This window comes from Saccopteryx leptura, chromosome 3 (assembly GCF_036850995.1).
Source record: "Saccopteryx leptura isolate mSacLep1 chromosome 3, mSacLep1_pri_phased_curated, whole genome shotgun sequence".
Lineage (NCBI taxonomy): Eukaryota > Metazoa > Chordata > Mammalia > Chiroptera > Emballonuridae > Saccopteryx > Saccopteryx leptura.
The window spans coordinates 270,786,982-270,807,544 of NC_089505.1; the positions used below are offsets into that span (position 1 = coordinate 270,786,982).

Here is a 20,563-nt window from a genome sequence, read left to right on the forward strand (position 1 = left end):
AAGCAGTTCTGTCTTCAAAAACTTTTTTCTTTCTTTTTTTTTACTGTTTAACTAGAAAATACTGATGAATGCATTCTCTTTGTAAGGTGATTGTATAAACAAGACTAAGAGTAGCAAGACTAAACTTTAGGTACAGATAACCAAGTTTGAATGATACAAAAATATGTGTATGTGTATGTATGTATATGTATATGTATATATATATATATATAATAGAATAAGGCCCCTTATCTGATTTTAAATCAGATAGCAATATTATTGTCTAAAGTAGTATTAACATAATAAATGTATGTGCGTCTGTATACATATATGCATATATAGACAGAATAAATGAGTGAGTGAAAGAGTAAGAATATATATGAACAGAGCAACCTGTATTTGGATTCTTGACTTCACTATGAGGCTGTGCCCAAACCTCTGAAGAATGTTTTGGTTGCTATTAAAATATACTTCAAAAAGACCATACAAACAAAATTTAGTTGACAGACTACAACAGGGTTTAGAAGACACAGTGAATACAGACTTAGGTGCAATTCATGCTGGTGATTTTTCTTTTTTAAAATGTAAGCTGCTAATTTTTAAAGAAAATTTTAAACCAAAAGTTGCATATTATTATTACACACAAACTGAAACATAAGTGACTTTTAGCACAGTGTATACATGCTTACAGAAACTCAAATATTTACATATTTAAAACAATATCCATTTAACATATGAAAATTCTGAAATACATAAAAGCATTAATACTTTCTATAAAACTACAATTAGATCATTTGCTACAAGCATATAAAACATCAAGTGCTTTCTTGGAGTTTCAAGTTACCCCTTTAAAACAAGATTTTACTTGCATATATAGTCTGTCTCCAAAAAGCAGTATGGACTTTTTATTTCCAAGAGGTTTACCTTCCAGGTACATTATAAGCTCAAGAAAACGAACTCAACAATTATGCAATATAATTATGTCATAACAAGTTAATTGCACATAATACTTTAAAGTAGGTTTGGATGAAGTTCTCAAACACTTTGGTATATGATCTTCAGGGACTTCCATTAAAAATAACAGGAATTCTAAGTCCCTTTAATTCCCATTTTGCTTTAAAATGGACAAATCTTTGGTTAAAGTTCAACATTTTGGGCATTTGTTAATTAAAATGGTCCCCAAACCATCAAATGGCGCTGATGTATTAGTTCACAAGACTTCATTTAACCTGTTTCTGGTGCAATAGGAGGCTACAAATACTCATTTACTATGACATGTCATCATTGGTAGTTTCAATTTTTCACTTATAAGCAGAGAAATCAATAGGGTTAGTCATTATTTCTCCGTTCATTTTCTGTATAGTAATTTGCAGTAACTACAGATACTGTTCCACAGGACATGTGATTATGATTGTTAAAATGTATAGCATTAAATTTAGAGTTAGCTTACTCAGAATAAGTCAGTATTAGACTGTACAGTAATTCTGCATTGACTCTAGTAGGTTGTTAGGTAAAGCTTATTTAAAAACCCCAAACCATTCCATTTACAAGAAAAATTGTTGCAAATGTATAAAACAGCACATATACAAGAACACCAAACATACTTTATTAGCACAAAACAGCAGCCATACAAGGCATAGCAAGCAGAAACATACATTAGCAGTCAAAGGGTTAGTGTTGCATACAAATATAAAATATAGCTTTTCTTTTTTGTAGCCTTGGCAATAGCCATCAGGATGTAAAATAACTTTCTGTAGCAGCAGGTAAGGAAACTAAGGAGCACTCACCAGTGGCACAGGGCACATAAACAAAGACACAAGAATGGGTTCGACTACTTTAGTGCAAATGTCTAGGACAGAACTGTAAATTCAGTTCAATACTAAGAAGCAAACACTAGAACTTGGTATTACCTCCAAAGTAGCTCACTCAAGTAGTATTGCATACTATTCTAAGTGACAAAAAGGTGCTAAGTAAAGTTATTTACAGATACAAAGGTTGTACAGTATCCTTTAAATCTGCAATTTTAGGGTTCAGATTTTCCATTAAAAATGAACTGCACTGAAATTCTATAAATTGTATTTAAGCAATTCATCTATGAGCATTTACAAAAGGATAAATACTGCCATCCAAATTATTACAGTGTAACAATAATCTCAACATCAGCAACCACTGTAGTTACTACTTATGACTTGTTTGGGCATCGTCTAGTCTCATTTCCTTCACGGATCACAAACTCGTCATGGGCATAGGAAAAGATCCAACAGTAATAAATCAACAATTAGACTGCACATGTCAACTTTAAAAATCACACACAGGACTACCTTGCAGCAGCTATTCCCACTGTATTTTAAGTTAGAGCACTCATTAAAAAAATTAATACCTAAGGCCTTTAAATAAAATTCTCCTACCAACTTTATATATCTGAAAATTTAAGAACTACTAGTTAGAAAAACTGGTTTACTTAACAGTACCTTTTGCAGAAGAGAAAAGGAGACCAACTATAAACTGTCAACACTTAAGTGAACTGCACTATGCCCTTGTGGCCACAAAACTGCATTTATTTTTTCCTAAAAGGAAGGCAGTCTTTATTTTTTGGACTTCCAAAGCTTGATTTATAGTAACTACAAACATCACTACTTTTGGAAGGTTATAGAAAACTTCTTAGAAAAAATAAAAATTTCAAACATTAGTCACACTATTGAAATACTCATCCAATATTAACAATTTGTTCTTCAGTAAGAAATAGAATTTTTCATAGCAAATGCCCCAGAACTGCCTCACTCTATTACTACAGCCATTCAAAACCAGTTAGCTAGATTGGAAAATGTCTCTGTAGCCTTACTGAACACCTGTAGTTCTGTCCTCTTGTCTCAATAGGCACCGAGTTTTTCTGAGTAAGTAACAGCAGATTGCATCTGACAGATACTAACACTAAGCTTATATACTGTACTGAAAAAAACCTAACATTGATATGTGTGCTTGCTATAGGTGTACTGTCTGATACACAAGCAGATCTAGGACGGGAGAATTTACTTTGCCTTGACTGGTTCTCGCTCTAACCAGCGAACTCTAACTTTTTGTTTATAATGATACTCTTTTAAAAAATCCTGTAACATCGACGGTAAAGGGAGCCCATCGATGCCATCGTATGTAGTGCATCTGCAGATTACTGCACGGCAGATATACTGCAAGCTAAAAGGGAAAGTCCTATTTAGTGAGATAGTAAGCAATGGTTCAAAAAACATGCAAGAACTGGGATCTTTATAATGTTCCAAAAGTCCAGTGACAGTGGAGGAGTGAAATACACACGGGTCGTGAGCATCAAAACTAAAGTTGTGATTCCACTGTTCAATTCGGGCATGCAGGGATCGGTTGTAGCGACGGAAGCTCACAGAGAAGAGGTAGTCCTCTTGAGCAGAGTCCCTGAGCAAAAACGTGCCTTCGGGTTTCCCTTCCAGAAGGGCTTCTGCTTCGTAACGGTCCATCACTCCCCAGTAGCAGGGATTGCCTGTGATCTGAAGCAAATCGGGCACGAGGCAGTGTATGTAATCAATCTGTGTGTGGACTTTCCAAGCTCCCTGTCTGCTCACATGGGCATGGCTGTCTCCGGACACCTGACGCTGCTTCTGCCTACGGGACTGCAAACACAGTGTGGTTGTGTCCTCTTCTGGGTCACAATTAGCTTGTGCAATTGCAGAATTGTCCCCACTTATTTCAGTCATTCCAGGAGCTAACTTTGGTCCCAGTTTATATAATGGATTAACCTGTGCAGTGGCTTCAAATGTATGTATTTGTGCATTGGGAGGGGGGTCCACCCCTTCTTCAATACTAAGCCGCCTTCTCTCTCTAAGCCTATCTTCTTCATCTTCTGTAGAAACCAAGGATGGATCAAATGTATCAAAAAATGTTGAATGTGGGCTCACAGGGGCTGTATGCTGCTTAATCAAATGCCATTTTTGGGCTAAATCTGAGCCTGCAGGAAAAGGGCATTTCTCAAGCATTAATTCAGAAAGGTGTATTTTTCGTTTATTAGAAAAGAGAGGCTTTGATTGTTTGTTGTAAGTTCTCATGGGAAAGCACAAGCCCACAGTATCCTGCAACCTCTGCCTCAGAGAGCGACTTCCTATAGTTCTGCTGGAAACACTGTCCATGTCGTGCACGGAGCTCATGCCGTATCGCCTCTCTCTCCTTTGAAATCCACTTCGAGTTCTACCAAACTTTTTATCATTATCCAATGAACTTTGAGTCTTTGTAGAACAGGAATGTTTCTTCTTCCCACCCCATGGAGCATGTCGAGAGTAGGAATCTCTTCTTGCAAGTCTTGTTCCTGGGGTGACACACGAATCATTATCCTTTTCAATGCTTATTTCAACAATCTGAGGAATTTCGGTGGCACAGTTTGGGTTTCGCCTTGAAGCATTCTTTGAAGGGCTCAATCCCAGTTGTAAGGCAACATTTTCTCTTAAGGGACTGCTTTGTTGCTGAGGAACTGTGTCGCCTATACTGATGTTTCTCTCTTTGACAGACAAACATCTGTTGGGGTTCATGTCCACATTTTCACTACGGTTTCCTCCCTCATGACTGAAGAGATTCTGACATCTGTATTTGAAGTTATTCCACATTTTCCCCACTTTATCCATTGATTATAAGATCTAAAGACAAAACAGGAAAAGGAGAAAAATAAATTAAAGTGATATGTGAAAACAGAAAAGGCAGACTTCAACCCCCTTCTCAATACTGGAAATTTCAGCCATGCTGGTCAAGAATTTGCCTTACTTTGCTAAAGGGATGAGGCAAACACTCTGTCTGGTAGTTGTAAGGTCACCAGGCCCTTTTGTAGCACCACATTATCATTCAAGCTAGTCCTCACTTTCCATTTCCTCTCAGAACACTCAGAACTCAGGGAAAGGAAATCAACTCTTAATTAAACTCTGGTTTCTTTTTCCCATATACCAATCTAATTGCATTATGACATCATCTCCTTACTCAGAATAATTTAGATGCTTGCCTCAAGTATGAAAAGGGAAAATATATTCTGAATTGTTGAAACATATCTGTATTCAATTTCTCAAAAGTTACAAGCAGTACCGTTATCTGTTACACATTAGAATTAAAAAACCTTTAAGTAGCAATATTCCTCATTTCACTTATCAATTGCTACTCCACTCATTTAGCAATCTAAAGCTTATTCAATCTTCCCTCTCCACCCTACAATGTATCAAATTTTACCCATGATTTTGAAGAAGCAGTCTAAGTAGAAAGGAAAATAAGGAAGAGAACAAAATATTTTGGTTTAAATGGAAAGGTGTCTTTAAGCTTCTCAATTCTTAACCTGGAAGAATTTGGAAGAAATAGAGCAATAGAAAAAAGTTATGATACTGCAATAACTAATAAAATAAAAAAAAATATGCAATTTGGCATCTTTATTCTTGCTCTTTTAAAAAACTCTAAAGTAGTTTATGGCACTTTACAAATATTTTAAGACTACAATTTTTGACAGGCAAATCGTGTCTCACTCAGGAACCCAAAAGTCAATGTTAGAGGAAATGGAAAAACCTGAACTGGCTGATAAATTTCTAGGTTGAAAATTATTTACCCTCAGAATTTTGAGGGCATTACTCCACTGTTCTAGTAGCTCCTAGTGTGGCTGTCAGAAAGTCAAGTGTCATATCAATTCCCAGTCCTGTTAATGTTAATGTGGCCTGTTTTTTACTTCAAAAAAATTTGAGTGGGTCTTTTTTACATTCGTGGCATAAGGTCCTTTCAGTGCCTTTCCCACCGCCCTCCTGCCTCTCTCTTTACAGTGCTTTCTATTAGATACTAGACCTCTTAGATTCATCTTTTGATTATCACATATTTTCTTTTCAATATTGTATTTATTTTCCTTTTCTGTTGTCTGGTAGATTTCTTTGGCATCACTTTCTAACACTTCTAGCTCAGTTACAATCTTTTTGATCACAGTTTTAATTTCCAAGACCATTTTCTTATTCTTTGAATGTTCTTTTTAGAAGCATCCTATTCTAATATCTCATTTTGCTAAAGATACAAATATTTTTCAATGTTTTCTTTCAATGTTTAAAATATTATTATCTGTTTCTTCTTAGCACCATCCTTAAGTCTTTAGGTCTCTCTCTCTCTTTTTTTATTTTAGGGGCTTTCCACAAGTGTCTGATGATCCCTGGCTATCCACCAGCACTAATCTGCTAATCAGAAGCTCTGTCTGCTTTGCGGTGGGTGAGGGGGGAGGGGGGAGGTTGCTTGTCAATTGGTTGGCTTTACTACAAGGCCATGAGGCAAAGAGTTTTTTTATTAGGGAATTATCAAAAGTCAGTATCTATAAGTGTGTCTGCTGGCTAGCTCATCTCAGACAGAAATGATCCAATCTCCTCTCTGGGGCATACAGGGGTGAGCAAAAGTAGGTTAATGATGATGATGATGATAATAATAATAACAATAATTACAATAATAAAAATAAATAATACAAGAATAAACTCTAAACTGTATTTTGTGTATTCACAACTACCATAGGGCAAGGGAATAAGGGGTCTTAATCTTAATATTTAGACTTTTGCTTAAGTCCCTATTTTTTAAAAAGTGTCCTTATTTATAAAAGATATCCCAACTTCAGCTATGACTGAACCTCTTAGACTGAATTTCTCCAAGCTCTAACCTCTAGTTTCATGCCAGATAAAGGAACAACAGCCTTCTGGCCACTCAGGGTACAGGAGGCCCAGTGGGAGTCCGATCCATACAGACTTTCAACCATTCCTGTTCTCAACTCCATACTTCACCCTTACCTTCTGAGGTGACTGGTTCTTGTAATTTCTAAGCCAGCAGTGTAAACTGGTTTGCTTTTTAACATACTCGTTTGCAGGCACTTAGATCACTTTTCTCAGTTCTGTTCATTTCTAGCTACCTGCTTTTACCAAAAACTTGACCAATCAGGCCTACTACTGGCTTCTCTCATTTGCTTTCTATAGTACTTGTGAGTTTATGCCTTTTTAATTTCTTTAGTTTTAGTAGGGTTCCAGGAGGGATTAAAGATAAAATGCCAATGTTCAACCTGACATATTTAACTTGAAAAGTCCCCTGTGCACTGTTAAAGAGAAATGATACTATATAATCTGCCACCCAGACCAGTGATTCTTTCCAAATGGAAAATAGATATTTCTGGGATGAGGGACCCACACAATGACACTGCTGCACAGTCACCTAGAAACTACATGATACAGAGCAGAGTTCCTCTCCCAAGGGACTGATTTAATCAGTCTGGAGGGGGCATGGACATTGCTATTTTTAATGAGCTTCGGGTGATGCTCCAATGGTAGCTTCAAAAGAGAGGAGTAAAGGATAATGCTCTCTGTATTGGGGTGTGAATAATACTAAATAAAGTAAGTGCCACAATCTCATCCTCATTTCTCATCTTTTTTATTTTTGCCATGTATAGAAGAGGCCTACAGAATTTTAGGAGAGACCTTCTAGAGCAGTGACTCATATTACCTGTAAAAAAGAGTCCCTTTCTCCTTAATTTCACAGACTAATTCTTTTATAAGATATAATAAGAATAAATTACAAAATGTAAAAAAAAGATGAAATACAAGTGTGTTATTAAACAGACATAACTGTCAAATTGCTATAAAACATTTTAAATGCTTCCTTTTAATTTTTATATCTAACTTGTCAGAGACTGGTAATGAACTTCAGACTGGTATCAATTCATGGCCCATACTTTGAGTAGCTCTTGTCTACAGCTGTGCTGTCCAATACAGGTGGACATATATGGTTCAAAATATATTTCTTGCCCTGGCTGGTTGGCTCAGTGGTAGAGCGTCAGCCTGGCATGCAGGAGTACCGGGTTTGATTCCCGGCCAGGGCACAGGAGAAGTGCCTATCTGCTTCTCTACCCCTCCCTCTCTCCTTCCTCTCTCTCTCTTCCCCTCCGGCAGCCAAGGCTCCATTGGAGCAGAGTTGGCCTGGGCGCTGAGGATGGCTCTGTGGCCTCTGCCTCAGGTGCTAGAATGGCGCTGGTTGCAACAGAGCGACACCCCAGATGGGCGGAGCATCGCCCCCTGGTGGGCGTGCTGGGTGGATCCTGGTCGGGCGCATGCGGGGAGTCTGTCTGACTGCCTCCCCGTTACCAACTTCAGAAAAAATAAAAAAAATAAAATTAAATTAAAAAATATATATATTTCTTTTGGACAGTACTGATCTAGAGCAGGGGTCAGCAAACTACAGCCTGAGGACCAAATATGACCTGTGGTCTATTTCTGTACGAACCCACATTAAGAATAATTTTTACATTTTTAAGGGGATAGTAAACTCCCCCACAAAGAACAGTGACAAAGACCACAAGTAGCCTAAAATAATTCCATCTAGCCCTTTACAGAAAGTTTGCTGACCCTGGTCTACAGTATGTAAGATTACAAACCATACCATGGTAGACATTAGAGTAGCAATACTCAAGAAGTCCAGAGTCTTTCTTCACCATGTTTACAATATACATTTGTGAAGTTATCTAATATTTCTTTGACAAACAAATTATACCTGAAAAATGACGTTTTTATTTTTAATATTATTTTTTGTTCAGTGAGAAGGGGAGGCAGAGAGACAGACTCCCGCATGCACCTTGACCAGGATCCACTTGGCAAACCCACTATGGGGTGATGCTCTGCCCATCTCGGGTGTTGCTCTGTTGCTCAGCAACCAAGCTCTTTTTAGGGCTGAGGTGGAGGCCATGGAGCCCCATCTTCAGCGCCTGGCACCAACTTGCTCCACTCAAACCATGGCTGCAAAAGGGGAAGAAAGAGAGAAAGAGAGAGAGAAGCGAGAGGGGGAGCAGGAGAGAAGCAGATGGGCACTTCTCCTTTGTACCTGACTGGGAATCAAACCTGAAACATCCACACGCTAGGCTGATACTCTACCACTGAGCCAACTGGCCAGGGCCATGACTCTTTTTTTAGATAACCAAACTTAAAACCACTTATTTACTTATACAGTTGTATGCGAGTTGAATAAACAAGTGGGACATGCAGAAAACAAGTAGGCTTGTCAGGTTATAAAAGGCAGTTTCTAATACTGAAACTTGACTCAGTTTTATAGAGAATTTCTAATGTGAATACTGTTGATAGATTGCATCGTGACAAAATATTCTAATTTAAAGAAAGACTATTATGCTTTCACATCCCTTGGGAATAGAGAGTGGAATTTTCCTTGATGTGGGAAATTCTATGTGGGTGGCTGTAACACTGGGAATAAAAAAAATTCTGATAATGATTCATAGAAGAGTCCATGTAAGAATCAGGAAGGCATTTCAACTACTTTAATATTCACAATGTCAGTTTTGAGGTTCTTTGTTTTGTTGTTAAATTTTAGTAAATATGTTTAGCTGAAATCCTTTAGACCTAAATTAAAACTCTATTACTATATATAATGTTACCTATGGCTAAAAAAGTGTTAAATTTCAATTGTATTGATTGTAGAATAAAAGTTACTTATCTATTACAATCTTTTACATTTCCACGCCTGCATAGCTATCCTGTAAACTATCCAATACAGGACTTCTGGTCAAGATGGCAGCTATGTAACTGCAATACTTGCCTCCTCCTACAACCACATCTAAATTACAAGTAAATTATAGAACATCCACCATTCCAAATCACCTGAAATCTTGCTGAAACTAAGGCCTACAACTAGGAAATTAAAGAAGAAGCCACACTGAGACTGGTAGGAGGGATAGAGACACAGAATGGGCTGGTCCCATACTGTGTGTGGCAGATAAAAATTGGGGGGTATCTCAGCTACAGAAGTCCCCCATCAGGATCGAGAGGTCCCAAGCCCCACACCAGGCCCCTCAGCCCAAGGTTCCAGTACCAGGAAAAAAAGTGCGTAACTTCTGGCTGTAAAAACCAGCAGGGACTGAGGCTGATGGGGACAGAGAGCTGCTGGAGTCCCAGGCAGCTCCTCTTAAAGAGCCTGAGCATGGACTTACTCAGACTCTTTCCCTCTGAGCTCCAGCAAAAATAAAAAAAAGAATCCAAAAAGATTAGGGTAGTGTACAAAGCCTCTGTGACAACTTTAAGCAGACCAATATTCACATCATGGGGGTGCCATAAGGAGAAGAGAGACAGCAAGAAATTGAACATCTATTTGAAAAAATGATGACAGAAAACTTCCCTTAACCTGGTAAAGGAAATAGATATTTAAGTCTAGGAAGTACAGGGTGCCCCAAACAAGTTGAACCCAAAGAGGTCCACACCAAGACACATCATAATTAAAATGCAAAATGTTAAAGACAAAGAGAATCTTAAAAGCCGCAAAAGAAAAGCAGTCAGTTACCTGCAAGGGAGCTCCCATAAGACCGTCAGCTGATTTCTCAACAGAAACTTTGCAGGCCAGAAGGGACTGTCAAGAAATATTCAAAAGGATGAAAACCAAGGACCTACAATACAACCAAGATTACTATCCCAGCAAAGCTATCATTTAGAATCAAAGGACAGATAAGGAATTTCCCAGACAAGAAAAATCTAAAGGAGATCTTCACCACCAAATAAATATTGCATTAAGAAGAAGAAAAAAATAGAAAAGGAATAAAAAGATTAAAAAATATAAATAAAGTAAATAAATACACATCAGCAATTGAATCTTAAATACAAAATAAACAAGCAGACCAGAAACAGACTCATAGATACAGAGAACATTTTGACGGTTGCCAGATGGGAGGAGGGTTGAGGACTAGGTTAAAAAGGTGAAGGGAAGAAGAAGTATAAATTGGATGCCCTGGCTTATGGCACAGTGAATAGAGCATCATCCCAGAGTGCTAAGGTTGCCAAATGGAGCTTTGGGCCACGGATCTCAGGGTTGCCAGCTCTATCCTGACAGCGCCAGCTTGACCTCCAAGGTCACTGGTTAGAGCCCTGGTCAGGGTACATATGAGAAGTGATCAATAGCACAGTTAAGTGGAACAACGAGTTGATGCTTCTCTCTCTCTCAAAACAAAACAAAAATTGGTAGTTACAGAACAATCATAGAGATATAAAGCACAGCATAGGGAATACAGTCAATAATAGTCTAATAACTGCGTATGGTGTCAGGTGGCTGTGAGATTCATCGGGATGATCTCTTAGTAAGTTACATAATGTCTAATCACTGGGGTGTACACCTGAAACTAATATACTATTGTATGTCCACTCTAATTGAAAAATAAAAATGATTTAAAATTGGGATGGGGGGAGGAGAAAAACACTGTCCAAAACAAATTTCTAAAAACTCATTTCTTCCTCCAAGGACAATCATAATTTAAAACTGGTTTTATAATGCCATTTGAAGTTAAATAGCTTTTGTTGAAAAATGATATGCAACAGTATAAGCAATAAGCCAGAATTATGGAAAAATTAGAGGTTAAATTCCATTACTAGAAAAATTTATATACATAAAAATATTAAAAACTATAGTCAATGGCCCTCTTAATGCCAAATTATATCTATTACAAAATTTCCACAAAACAAAATAATTGAAATAGTTTTCAGGAGGGACATAATCCATACTTTATAGAAATAAATGAATTCAACAAGTTTTAAGACTACATGGCATGTCAAAGTGGTTAGAGCAGTGGTTCTCAACCTTTCTAATGCCGTGACCCCGCAATACAGTTCCTCATGTTGCAGTGACCCCAAACCAAAAAATAATTTTGGTGGCTACTTCATAACTGTAATTTTGCTACAGTTATGATTCGGAATGTAAATACCTGATATGCATTATGTATTTTCTGATGGCTTTAGGCGACCCCACTGGGGTCGCGACTCACAGGTTGAGAACCGCTGGGTTAGAGGAAGACTATGACTTGACTCAAATCCCTCTACAGTTTAGTCTATCTAGACTTCTTAGTCATGATACCTTTCCAACAGAGAGTCTTTCAGTTACAGTAACAAAAACTTGGGACACATGGATTGAGGAAAGTGTTTCTGTGCCAAATTTAGGTTACAAGTAGCAGTTTAAGAGTTTTAGTTTCTGACTGATACTTTGATGGCATTTCAATAATTTTTTTAAAAATGATAATGCAATGTTAAATATTACTGTCCCAGAAATCTCAGGATGAATGGCTGTCATAGCTATAGTTCCTTAAAACACAGAACTATGGGTTTTTAAAAAAATAATTTATTTTTTGGCCTGACCTGTGGTGGCACAGTGGGTCAAAGCGTCGACCTGGAACACTGAGGTTGCCGGTTCAAAACCCTGGGCTTGCCTGGTCAAGGCACATATGGGAGTTGATGCTTCCTGCTCCTCCCCCTTCTCTCCCTCTAAAAATCAATAAATAAAATATTTAAAAAATAATAATTTATTTTTAAATCATTATTTACATATTTTACTGTGACTATCCAACTGGATGCCTATTTATCGTTTATAATTCTACTTATATTATGTCCAACCATATAAAATTATTGTTTTATGGGTAATAAAGGGTTACATAATTCAACCTCAGAGCTCTGCTATTACAATATACATAACATTTATACACAGACCAGTGATTTTCAACTGGTGTGCTGCAAGAATCTTTAAAACACGTAAAACCTGACTAGTCAGGGGCACAGACCTGTATTTTCTTAGGCTGTTGAGTAAAAAAGACAATAGCCAATACAACAATACCGTCTGGTGTGAATGAATCAAAATTATACCTATTTTTTTTTGTCAGATCAGCAAAATATAAATTTTTGGTGTGCCGCAGAATTTTAGTAATTATCTTATCTATGCCATGACATGAAAAGGTTGAAAATTGCTGCAGGAGATGATATTACATGTACATGTGCACTCAAAAACTGTGGAGCCTGCTGATCCAGTATACTCAGACACTTCGGTTCCCACTGGCTGAGTTATAGTTTTATTGAGTTAGTTGTATTAGCTTCCACACCTGTTCATGCCACTTATACTTATTATTGTAATTATGTTATTTAATTAAGTATTCATTAACTTAATAAAACATGGAAGAGTGTGTAGTAGACTGCAAGTGGCAAAAGCTTTTGTAGATTCGAAGCTTAGCAAAAAACTAAGTTCTCCCCCCACCACCTCCACGTTGGCTATGAAGCTGAGTATTTGCACCCACTTCACTTGCTTGCTTAAGTTGCTGGAAGCAATTTACATGCCCTTCCTCTCTTTGTTTGTTAAGATGTTGGTTGACTTCGCTTATGAGTGGTGGGGGGATTCCCGTTTATGCCTTGGGAGAGTTCCCGTTTTTGCCTCAGATGTGTAACTTTGTATCAAGGACTTCCTTGTTTTGCATATGGCTGTATAATAAACTGGGGCTATGAGGCACTGGGATATTGTCATTAGCATTGAAGAGGCCTCCCAACCCCATCCTTTTTTCTCAAGGAGTCTGTTTTCTTAATTCCGCACCATTCTCCCTCAAGACCCAGAATTATGAGCCGCGCTGGTCCGTGGCAAGAATGGGCAATGCTGACTTGAATGACTCTGAAAGACTTAGTAAGATACTTAATGCTGTTGAATTAAGGATAGTCAAGAAATAGTAAAAAAAAAGTTAGAAAAAATATTGCAAAGATCTATAAGGATTCTAAACTCAAAATGCATCAAAAGAGTCTAAATTCTTGCTCTATTTAAAAAACTCAAACTGGAAATCTTAGATATACAAACGGGTATGGTTTCTGTAAGACAAACAGTATGAAACTGCAATAAGTGGACCTTCTCCTAAGGAAAAGACTTTGGCCCCTTAATCAAAAGACTGACAAATGGACTTAGTCTTATTCTTAAAAATATTTAGGGTGTGTATCCTTTTTATGATTTCTTGCTTTATTAGATTTTGTAGACTGCTGGTCCTTATTGAATCATATCAGAGGTCTTCCTTAATAACCATTTAATTAAAACTTATAGTGGTCCTGGCCAGTTGGCTCAGTGGTAGAGCATCGGCTTGGCGTGCAGGAGCCCCGGGTTCGATTTCCAGCCAGGGCACACAGGAGAAGTGCCCATCTACTTTCCACCCCTCCCCCTCTCCTTCCTCTCTGTCTCTCTCTTCCCGTCCCGCAGCCGAGGCTCCACTGGAGCAGAGTTGGCCCGGGCGCTGAGGATGGCTCTGTAGCCTCTGCCTCAGGCACTAGAATGGCTCTGGTTGCAACAGAGCATCGCCCCCTGGTGGGCGTGCCGGGTGGATCCCGGTCGGGCGCATGCGGGAGTCTGTTTGACTGCCTCCCCGTTTCCAACTTCAGAAAAAACAAACAAACAAAAGGAGGGAGTAGTACAAAGTCCTAATGGTAACAGGGAGACATGATCTAATTTAAGGGGCAGTAGGCAAGAATGACCTCTCTCTGAGGTGATATTTCAAAATTTTGTCCTGAAGGATGAGAAACGATGAATAGGCCGGTGTTCTATAGGCAGAAGGAACAGCATTTGCAAAGATCCTGAAGCAGGAATGAGCATGGCATGGATAATGGCTGATGGTAATAACACAGACTAGTGAGTGAGGGGAAGCATGGCAAGATGAAGTTAAGAGGTATAACCATGATAGGAGAACAAGAGAGGATATTGACACTGCACTGGAGACAACGGCAGGGACCCAAGTAAAAGCTGGACTAGGGTGGTGACAGTAAGGATGGATGTGAAATGTTAAGTCAAATCTACAGGATTAATGATTGATTAGTAATGTGTAACGAAGAAGAAGGAAGTGTCAAAAAACAAATGCCAAGTTTCTGATGTGGGGAAACAGGTGGATAGAGATGCTATTTCAGAGACAGGAAACATAAGAGAGCAGGTCTGGCAAGTGAAGGGTGAGAGAGAATTAATAAATTCAATTTAGAAAAAACTGCAGTTGAGACTGTCATGGAGACATCCAAGTGAAGCCTCATTAGTCCCTCAGCATATATTCATATAGTGGATTACTATATAGCAGGGATGACAAATTACAGTTACTTGATCTATATACATGAAACTCAAAAACATAATGCTTAGAGAAATAAATTATACAAATGATAGGCACATTATAAATTCATTTACCTTTTAAACTGGCAAACCTCAAAATATGTTGTTTTTATATATATATATAATAAAATATAAAAAGGAAATGAAGATATAGTAAGTAAATATCTTAGGCTATTTGGGGGAGGGATATAGAATTAGGGAGAGGTATTCAAAAAGCTTCAAAAACACTGGTAATTTTCTATATCTTAGCCTGGGTAATAGGGACATGGTTTATACTTATTAATTATCCTTTAGACTGCACTTACATTTTATACACTTGTTCCTATACATGATACATTGCATAATAAAATTTAAAAAATTATACAGGCCACATTTTGACCACAATGGGAATTAATAGCCAAGTATTATACAAAAAAAAAAAGCCATCAGGGGAAATAAAAAGCACTCAGAACTCTAAGGTAAAAAAGAAATTCAAAACTGAAAATTATAGACTGCTTAGAAAATAGTGTATCAATATTCTGCAGATTTTTTTCTGCATGGCAATTTAGGAATATTTACCAAAACATTCTTAGTCTTTAACTTGGCAATCACATTTTTAGACTACATAGTTACTCTAAAGCAGGCAAAGTTAAAAAAAATAACAAAAGCAACAACTATAAAAACACTAAACTAAACCAGTTTCTCTAATGTAGTACAGAGATCAGCACACTTTTTCAGAGAAGGGCTATATAGTAAGTAAATATCTTAGGCTTCGCTGGCTATATGTTCTCTGTGGAAACTACTGAACTTTGCCTTTGTAATCTGAAAGCAATCATAGATAATATGTAAATGAATAAGCACAACTGTCAGTAAAATTTTACTAATAGTGAAATTCAAATTTCATATAATTTACATTTGTCACAAAAGTCTTCTCCTGATATTTTTCAATCATTTAAAAATGTAAAATTTTATGGTTTTGTTTATTGATTTTTTTTTTTAGAGAAAGGAGAGAGGGAGCGAGAGGAAAGGAGGGGGAGAGAGAGAGAGAGAGAGAGAGAGAGAGAAAGGGGAGGAAGAGCGGAAGCATCAACGTTCACAGTGGCCAAGATGTGGAAACAACCAAAGTATCCTTTGATAGAGAATTGGATAAAGATGTGGTACATATATACAATGGAATACTACTCAGCCATAAGAAATGATGACATGTTGCCATTTATGAAAACATGGATGGACCTTGAGAACATTATACTAAGTGAAATAAGCAAATCAAAAGAAGCTAAGAACTGCCCTGGCCAGTTGGCTCAGTAGTAGAGTGTTGGCCCAGTATGTGGATGACCCGGGTTTAATCATCAGCCAGGGCACACAGGAGAAGCGCCCATCTGCTTCTCCACTCTTCCCTCTCTGCTTTCTCTCTATCTCTCTCTTCCCCTCCCGCAGCCAAGGCTCCTTGGAGCAAAGTTGGCCAGGGTACTAAAGATGGCTTCATGGCCTCCACCTCAGGCACTAGAATGGCTCTGGTTGCAACAGAGCAACGCCCCAGATGGACAGAGCATTGCCCCCTGGTGGGCATGCCGGGTGGATCCTGGTCGGGTGCATGCAGTAGTCTGTCTATCTGCCTCCCCACTTCTCACTTCAAAAAATTTAAAAAAATCTAAGAACTATATGATTTCACATATACGTGGGATATAAAATTGAGACTCATGATCATAGATAAAAGTGAAGTGGTTACCAGTGGAAGGGGTTTGTGGGGAAGAGCAGTAAAGAGGGATAAATATTGAATATATGGTGACAGAAATGATTTGACTTTGGGTGATAGGCACACAGCATAATCAACAGTGCTAGTACTATAGAAATGTTTACCTAAAACTTATGTACTCTTATTGATCAATGTCACCCCATTAAATATAATTTTCTAAATAAAAAAAAAAAAAAAATGCAAAATCCATTCTTAGCTCAGGGCCTGTACAAAAACAAGTAGCATGCCAGATTTTGCCTATGGGCTCTAGTTTGCCAAACTCCAATAAAGTACTACATTTAATAAAACTAATGTTCATTCTAGGGAACAATTTGGGAAAATAATACTTTAAGAAGATAATCTTAAGTGCATAACGATAAAGGTATATGGATGGTCCTTTGAGAAAAGTGGAAAATTTACAAACTATTTCTTGTAAAAATGAAGCACATACATATTATAGAAGTAAAATACTATATAAACATACCAAATAAAAGTCTAACCCTCACCTGAAATCCTACCACGCAGAGTTAACCACTGTTACTATTTTGGTGAACATCTTCCCATACATTCTTCTTTATGCAAAAAAGCTGTATGTAATCTTCTTTTATTATTACAAAATATATTCATGTCTGTGACTATAACCCTTCTCATTTCTTGAATAGTGTTTTCAGAGATGGGACCAGACTAATAAAAGACAAAAATCACTGACAGCTGTATTTTTTTAATTGAGAAACAAAACCAAGAGTATTTGAAGTAAGTGGTCAAACAGACAAACCTTTTCAAGCTGAAAAAAGAGTAATAATGATAATGATGGCTGTGATGACGATTTACGTTATTGAATGCTAACCATGAGCCAGCCACTGAAAAAAATTTTTTTTAAAATAAATCAAGATGTGACCACGAATTGAACCTGACAAGCTCAGGAAAAGCCTACATAGTGGCCTTGTGAACTCAGGGAACTAAGGTAAACACAGGATGGTCTAAATCAAACTTTTCTAACTAAAAGCAGTTTAGGGTGGGTAGTCATGTCCTAGGGAATAACTTTCTCTAAACCAGGGGTCCCCAAACTGCGGCCCCCTGAGGCCATTTATCTGGCCCCCACCACACTCCCGGAAGGGGCACCTCTTTCATTGGTGGTCAGTGAGAGGAGCATACATAGTTCCCATTGAAATACTGGTCAGTTTCTTGACTTAAATTTATTTGGTCTTTGTTTTAAATATTATATTTGTTCCCGTTTTGTTCTTTTACTTTAAAATAAGATATGTGCAGTGTGCATAGGGATTTGTTCATAGTTTTTTTTATAGTCCGGCTCTCCAACGGTCTGAGGGATAGTGAACTGGGCCCCTGTGTAAAAAGTTTGGGGACCCCTGCTCTAAACAAAGTTCAATGCTTGATTTTACTCAACCTGTCTGTGGAATGTAATAAGGATCATCTTCCTTCTCCATCAGGCCAGACATCCCACCAGAGCAGAAGCCAATAGACCCCTCACTGTTATTGTTATGTGAACCATTAACTGTTAGCTGTTCTGTTCTTCCCTATGTAAATGTTTCAACAACATATATTTTCACTTTTATCCAATCCCAGAGATTTCCTCATTTTGCCTCTCCTGCCTTCCTAATCTATGACCAGTCAATTTCATGTAACCCTCTATGTCTTCCCTTTGATTCCAATGTATAAAAATAAGTGGTGAAACTGCCACGTTCAGGAGCACTTTCTCAACTCGTTGAGACTTTGCTTCCGGGCAATTGTAGAGAGTTTGGCTCAAATAAACTCATAAAAAAATTCTTATAGGTTTGGACATTGTTTTACATTGACACACACATTACATTTATCCCAATAACCATATGAGTAAAAATTACCTCAATTTTACAGATTTAGTAACTGATACAACTGAAAGATTAATAATAACATAAACTTAAGTTTCTTCCATTATTACTACTCTGTTCAGATTTTCTACCTCTTCTTGACTCAGTTTTGCAACTGAGTATTAACGTCTCTAAGTCAAAACCTCACGGAATATAATTTCTATATATTTTAAACTACTCCAGAGCAAAAAAATCATGAAAAATGATATTAAAATTTGAAAAAGTAGCACATGCAAGCTCATAAGAATATTACTGGTTTGTTACATTTTATTATTATAATGTGTGAAACAATACTCTTGACTAAAAGAGTCCAGAGTAAAAGCTCTACTCACAGCCTACTGTGAATATTTTGGTGTCTATACTCTATGCCTATCTATTATGAAAGTCACTCTTTGTGTAGACTTGAATCCCACTCAGAAATGTTTTGATATTATAATAACTAATGAATCTATGACTAAGTTCTATTTCTTTGTTTGACTACTACTTTTACCCACATGGTCAGTTAAGAATGGGTTTGAAGCCATATGCCTAATTTAAGGAATAATGTTCAATAAGTTCTTCTATTTCTTCCTGCTTATTAAGAAAAATATAGTAGTACATTTTTTTTTTTTTTTTTTTTTCTGAAGCTGGAAACAGGGAGAGACAGTCAGACAGACTCCCGCATGCGTCCGACAGGGATCCACCCGGCACGCCCACCAGGGGCGACGCTCTGCCCACCAGGGGGCGATGCTCTGCCCATCCTGGGTGTCGCCATGTTGCGACCAGAGCCACTCTAGCGCCTGAGGCAGAGGCCACAGAGCCATCCCCAGCGCCCGGGCCATCTTTGCTCCAATGGAGCCTTGGCTGTGGGAGGGGAAGAGAGAGACAGAGAGGAAAGCGCGGCGGAGGGGTGGAGAAGCAAATGGGCGCTTCTCCTGTGTGCCCTGGCCGGGAATCGAACCCGGGTCCTCCGCACGCTAGGCCGACGCTCTACCGCTGAGCCAACCGGCCAGGGCAGTAGTACATTTTTAAAAAGAAGAAAAAAGAAAGAGGACATAAAATCAAATTATGAGTCACAATGTTCTATAGATTCTGATTACCCTCCCATGACATTTTAAGAGCAGTTTCTTTTTTTAATAAAAACAAGTATAAAAATTTGCATTTCTATTTCTTAAATTTTATTCACATAGTTCTAACTTCCAGTGTCCTGTAGGAAGTAGCTCCAGACTGTCAAAATCCCTTCTTAAGACCAAATCACTTGTGGAGACACTGCCTGCGCTTTGCTTCAGGCAAAAGTATGGACAGGCTTTGGGGCAGGGGCGGAGAGGAGGCCAAATTCCGGCTTTACCACCTAAGAATACTGTGAACTTGAATGTATTCCTTCACATTTCTGAGCCTAACTTTATCTTGGTAAAATAAAGACAATACCTACTTTATGGGTAGAATATGAGGATTAGAAACTGTGTCTAAAAAGCCTTTGGCTCATAGGAGACTGTTGGGCAGATAAAATATATTACGCTCACTTTGTTAAAGATGGCGCTGCCCACGTGGATGCCATTGCCCAGGTGATACTAATGTGTGTTGGGGGCGGGCTGTGGGCAGGCAGGATCCTTGTAGCCTGGGGCTTGGTTTTAGGACTAAGCCTTTCTCACCCTTTTTGATATAGGGTGGTACAATCCCATCATGCCTCAGATAAGTGACTTTGTATTAGAGACTTCCCTATTTTGTATATTGGATTAAAGGTTTTGATTTCTGCACTATAAAGTGGGGCAGACCGGGAGCTTGCTCTCTTGGTTCCTGAGATTAGCATTAGTGAAGAGAGCAGAGAAAGGCCACGTGGAGGAGGCCAGGAGAAGTAGCCAAGATGGTGGAGTGCTGAGTGAGAAGCCAGTTTGTGCAGGGAGAAGGAAGGAGATGGGGAACAGAGGTGAGTAAGTCTGGTGAGCTAGGAACCTTTGATTCTAGGAAACTCAGATAAGTCAGTAGCTTTGTGAGCACTGAATGAGTGGGTTTTGGAGCCCAGTGTATGTTTTTACTTGCCCACCAGGTGCAAGCTAGGATTAAAGCTGATGACCCACCAGTTCTTGGCTCCACTGTTTCATTACCA

At 38.2% G+C, this 20,563-nt stretch overlaps 1 protein-coding gene across 9 annotated transcripts in view; it reads right to left on the reverse strand.

Moving 5' to 3' along the window:
- Positions 1-862: 862 nt before the first annotated feature.
- Positions 863-20,563, reverse strand: part of SOCS5 (suppressor of cytokine signaling 5) — a 69,447-nt gene continuing 49,746 nt past the window's right edge. For 7 of the 9 annotated variants that reach the window (XM_066378336.1, XM_066378335.1, XM_066378334.1 and 4 more), the window contains one exon: positions 863-4,631. In XM_066378336.1, coding sequence (XP_066234433.1) covers positions 3,009-4,619 — 1,611 coding nt within the window. In that variant the 5' untranslated portion in view covers positions 4,620-4,631 and the 3' untranslated portion in view covers positions 863-3,008. Of the gene's footprint in view, positions 4,632-10,314; positions 10,381-12,149; positions 12,197-20,563 lie in introns of those variants that run through there. The other 2 variants (XM_066378337.1, XM_066378332.1) reach the window with 2 other exon arrangements.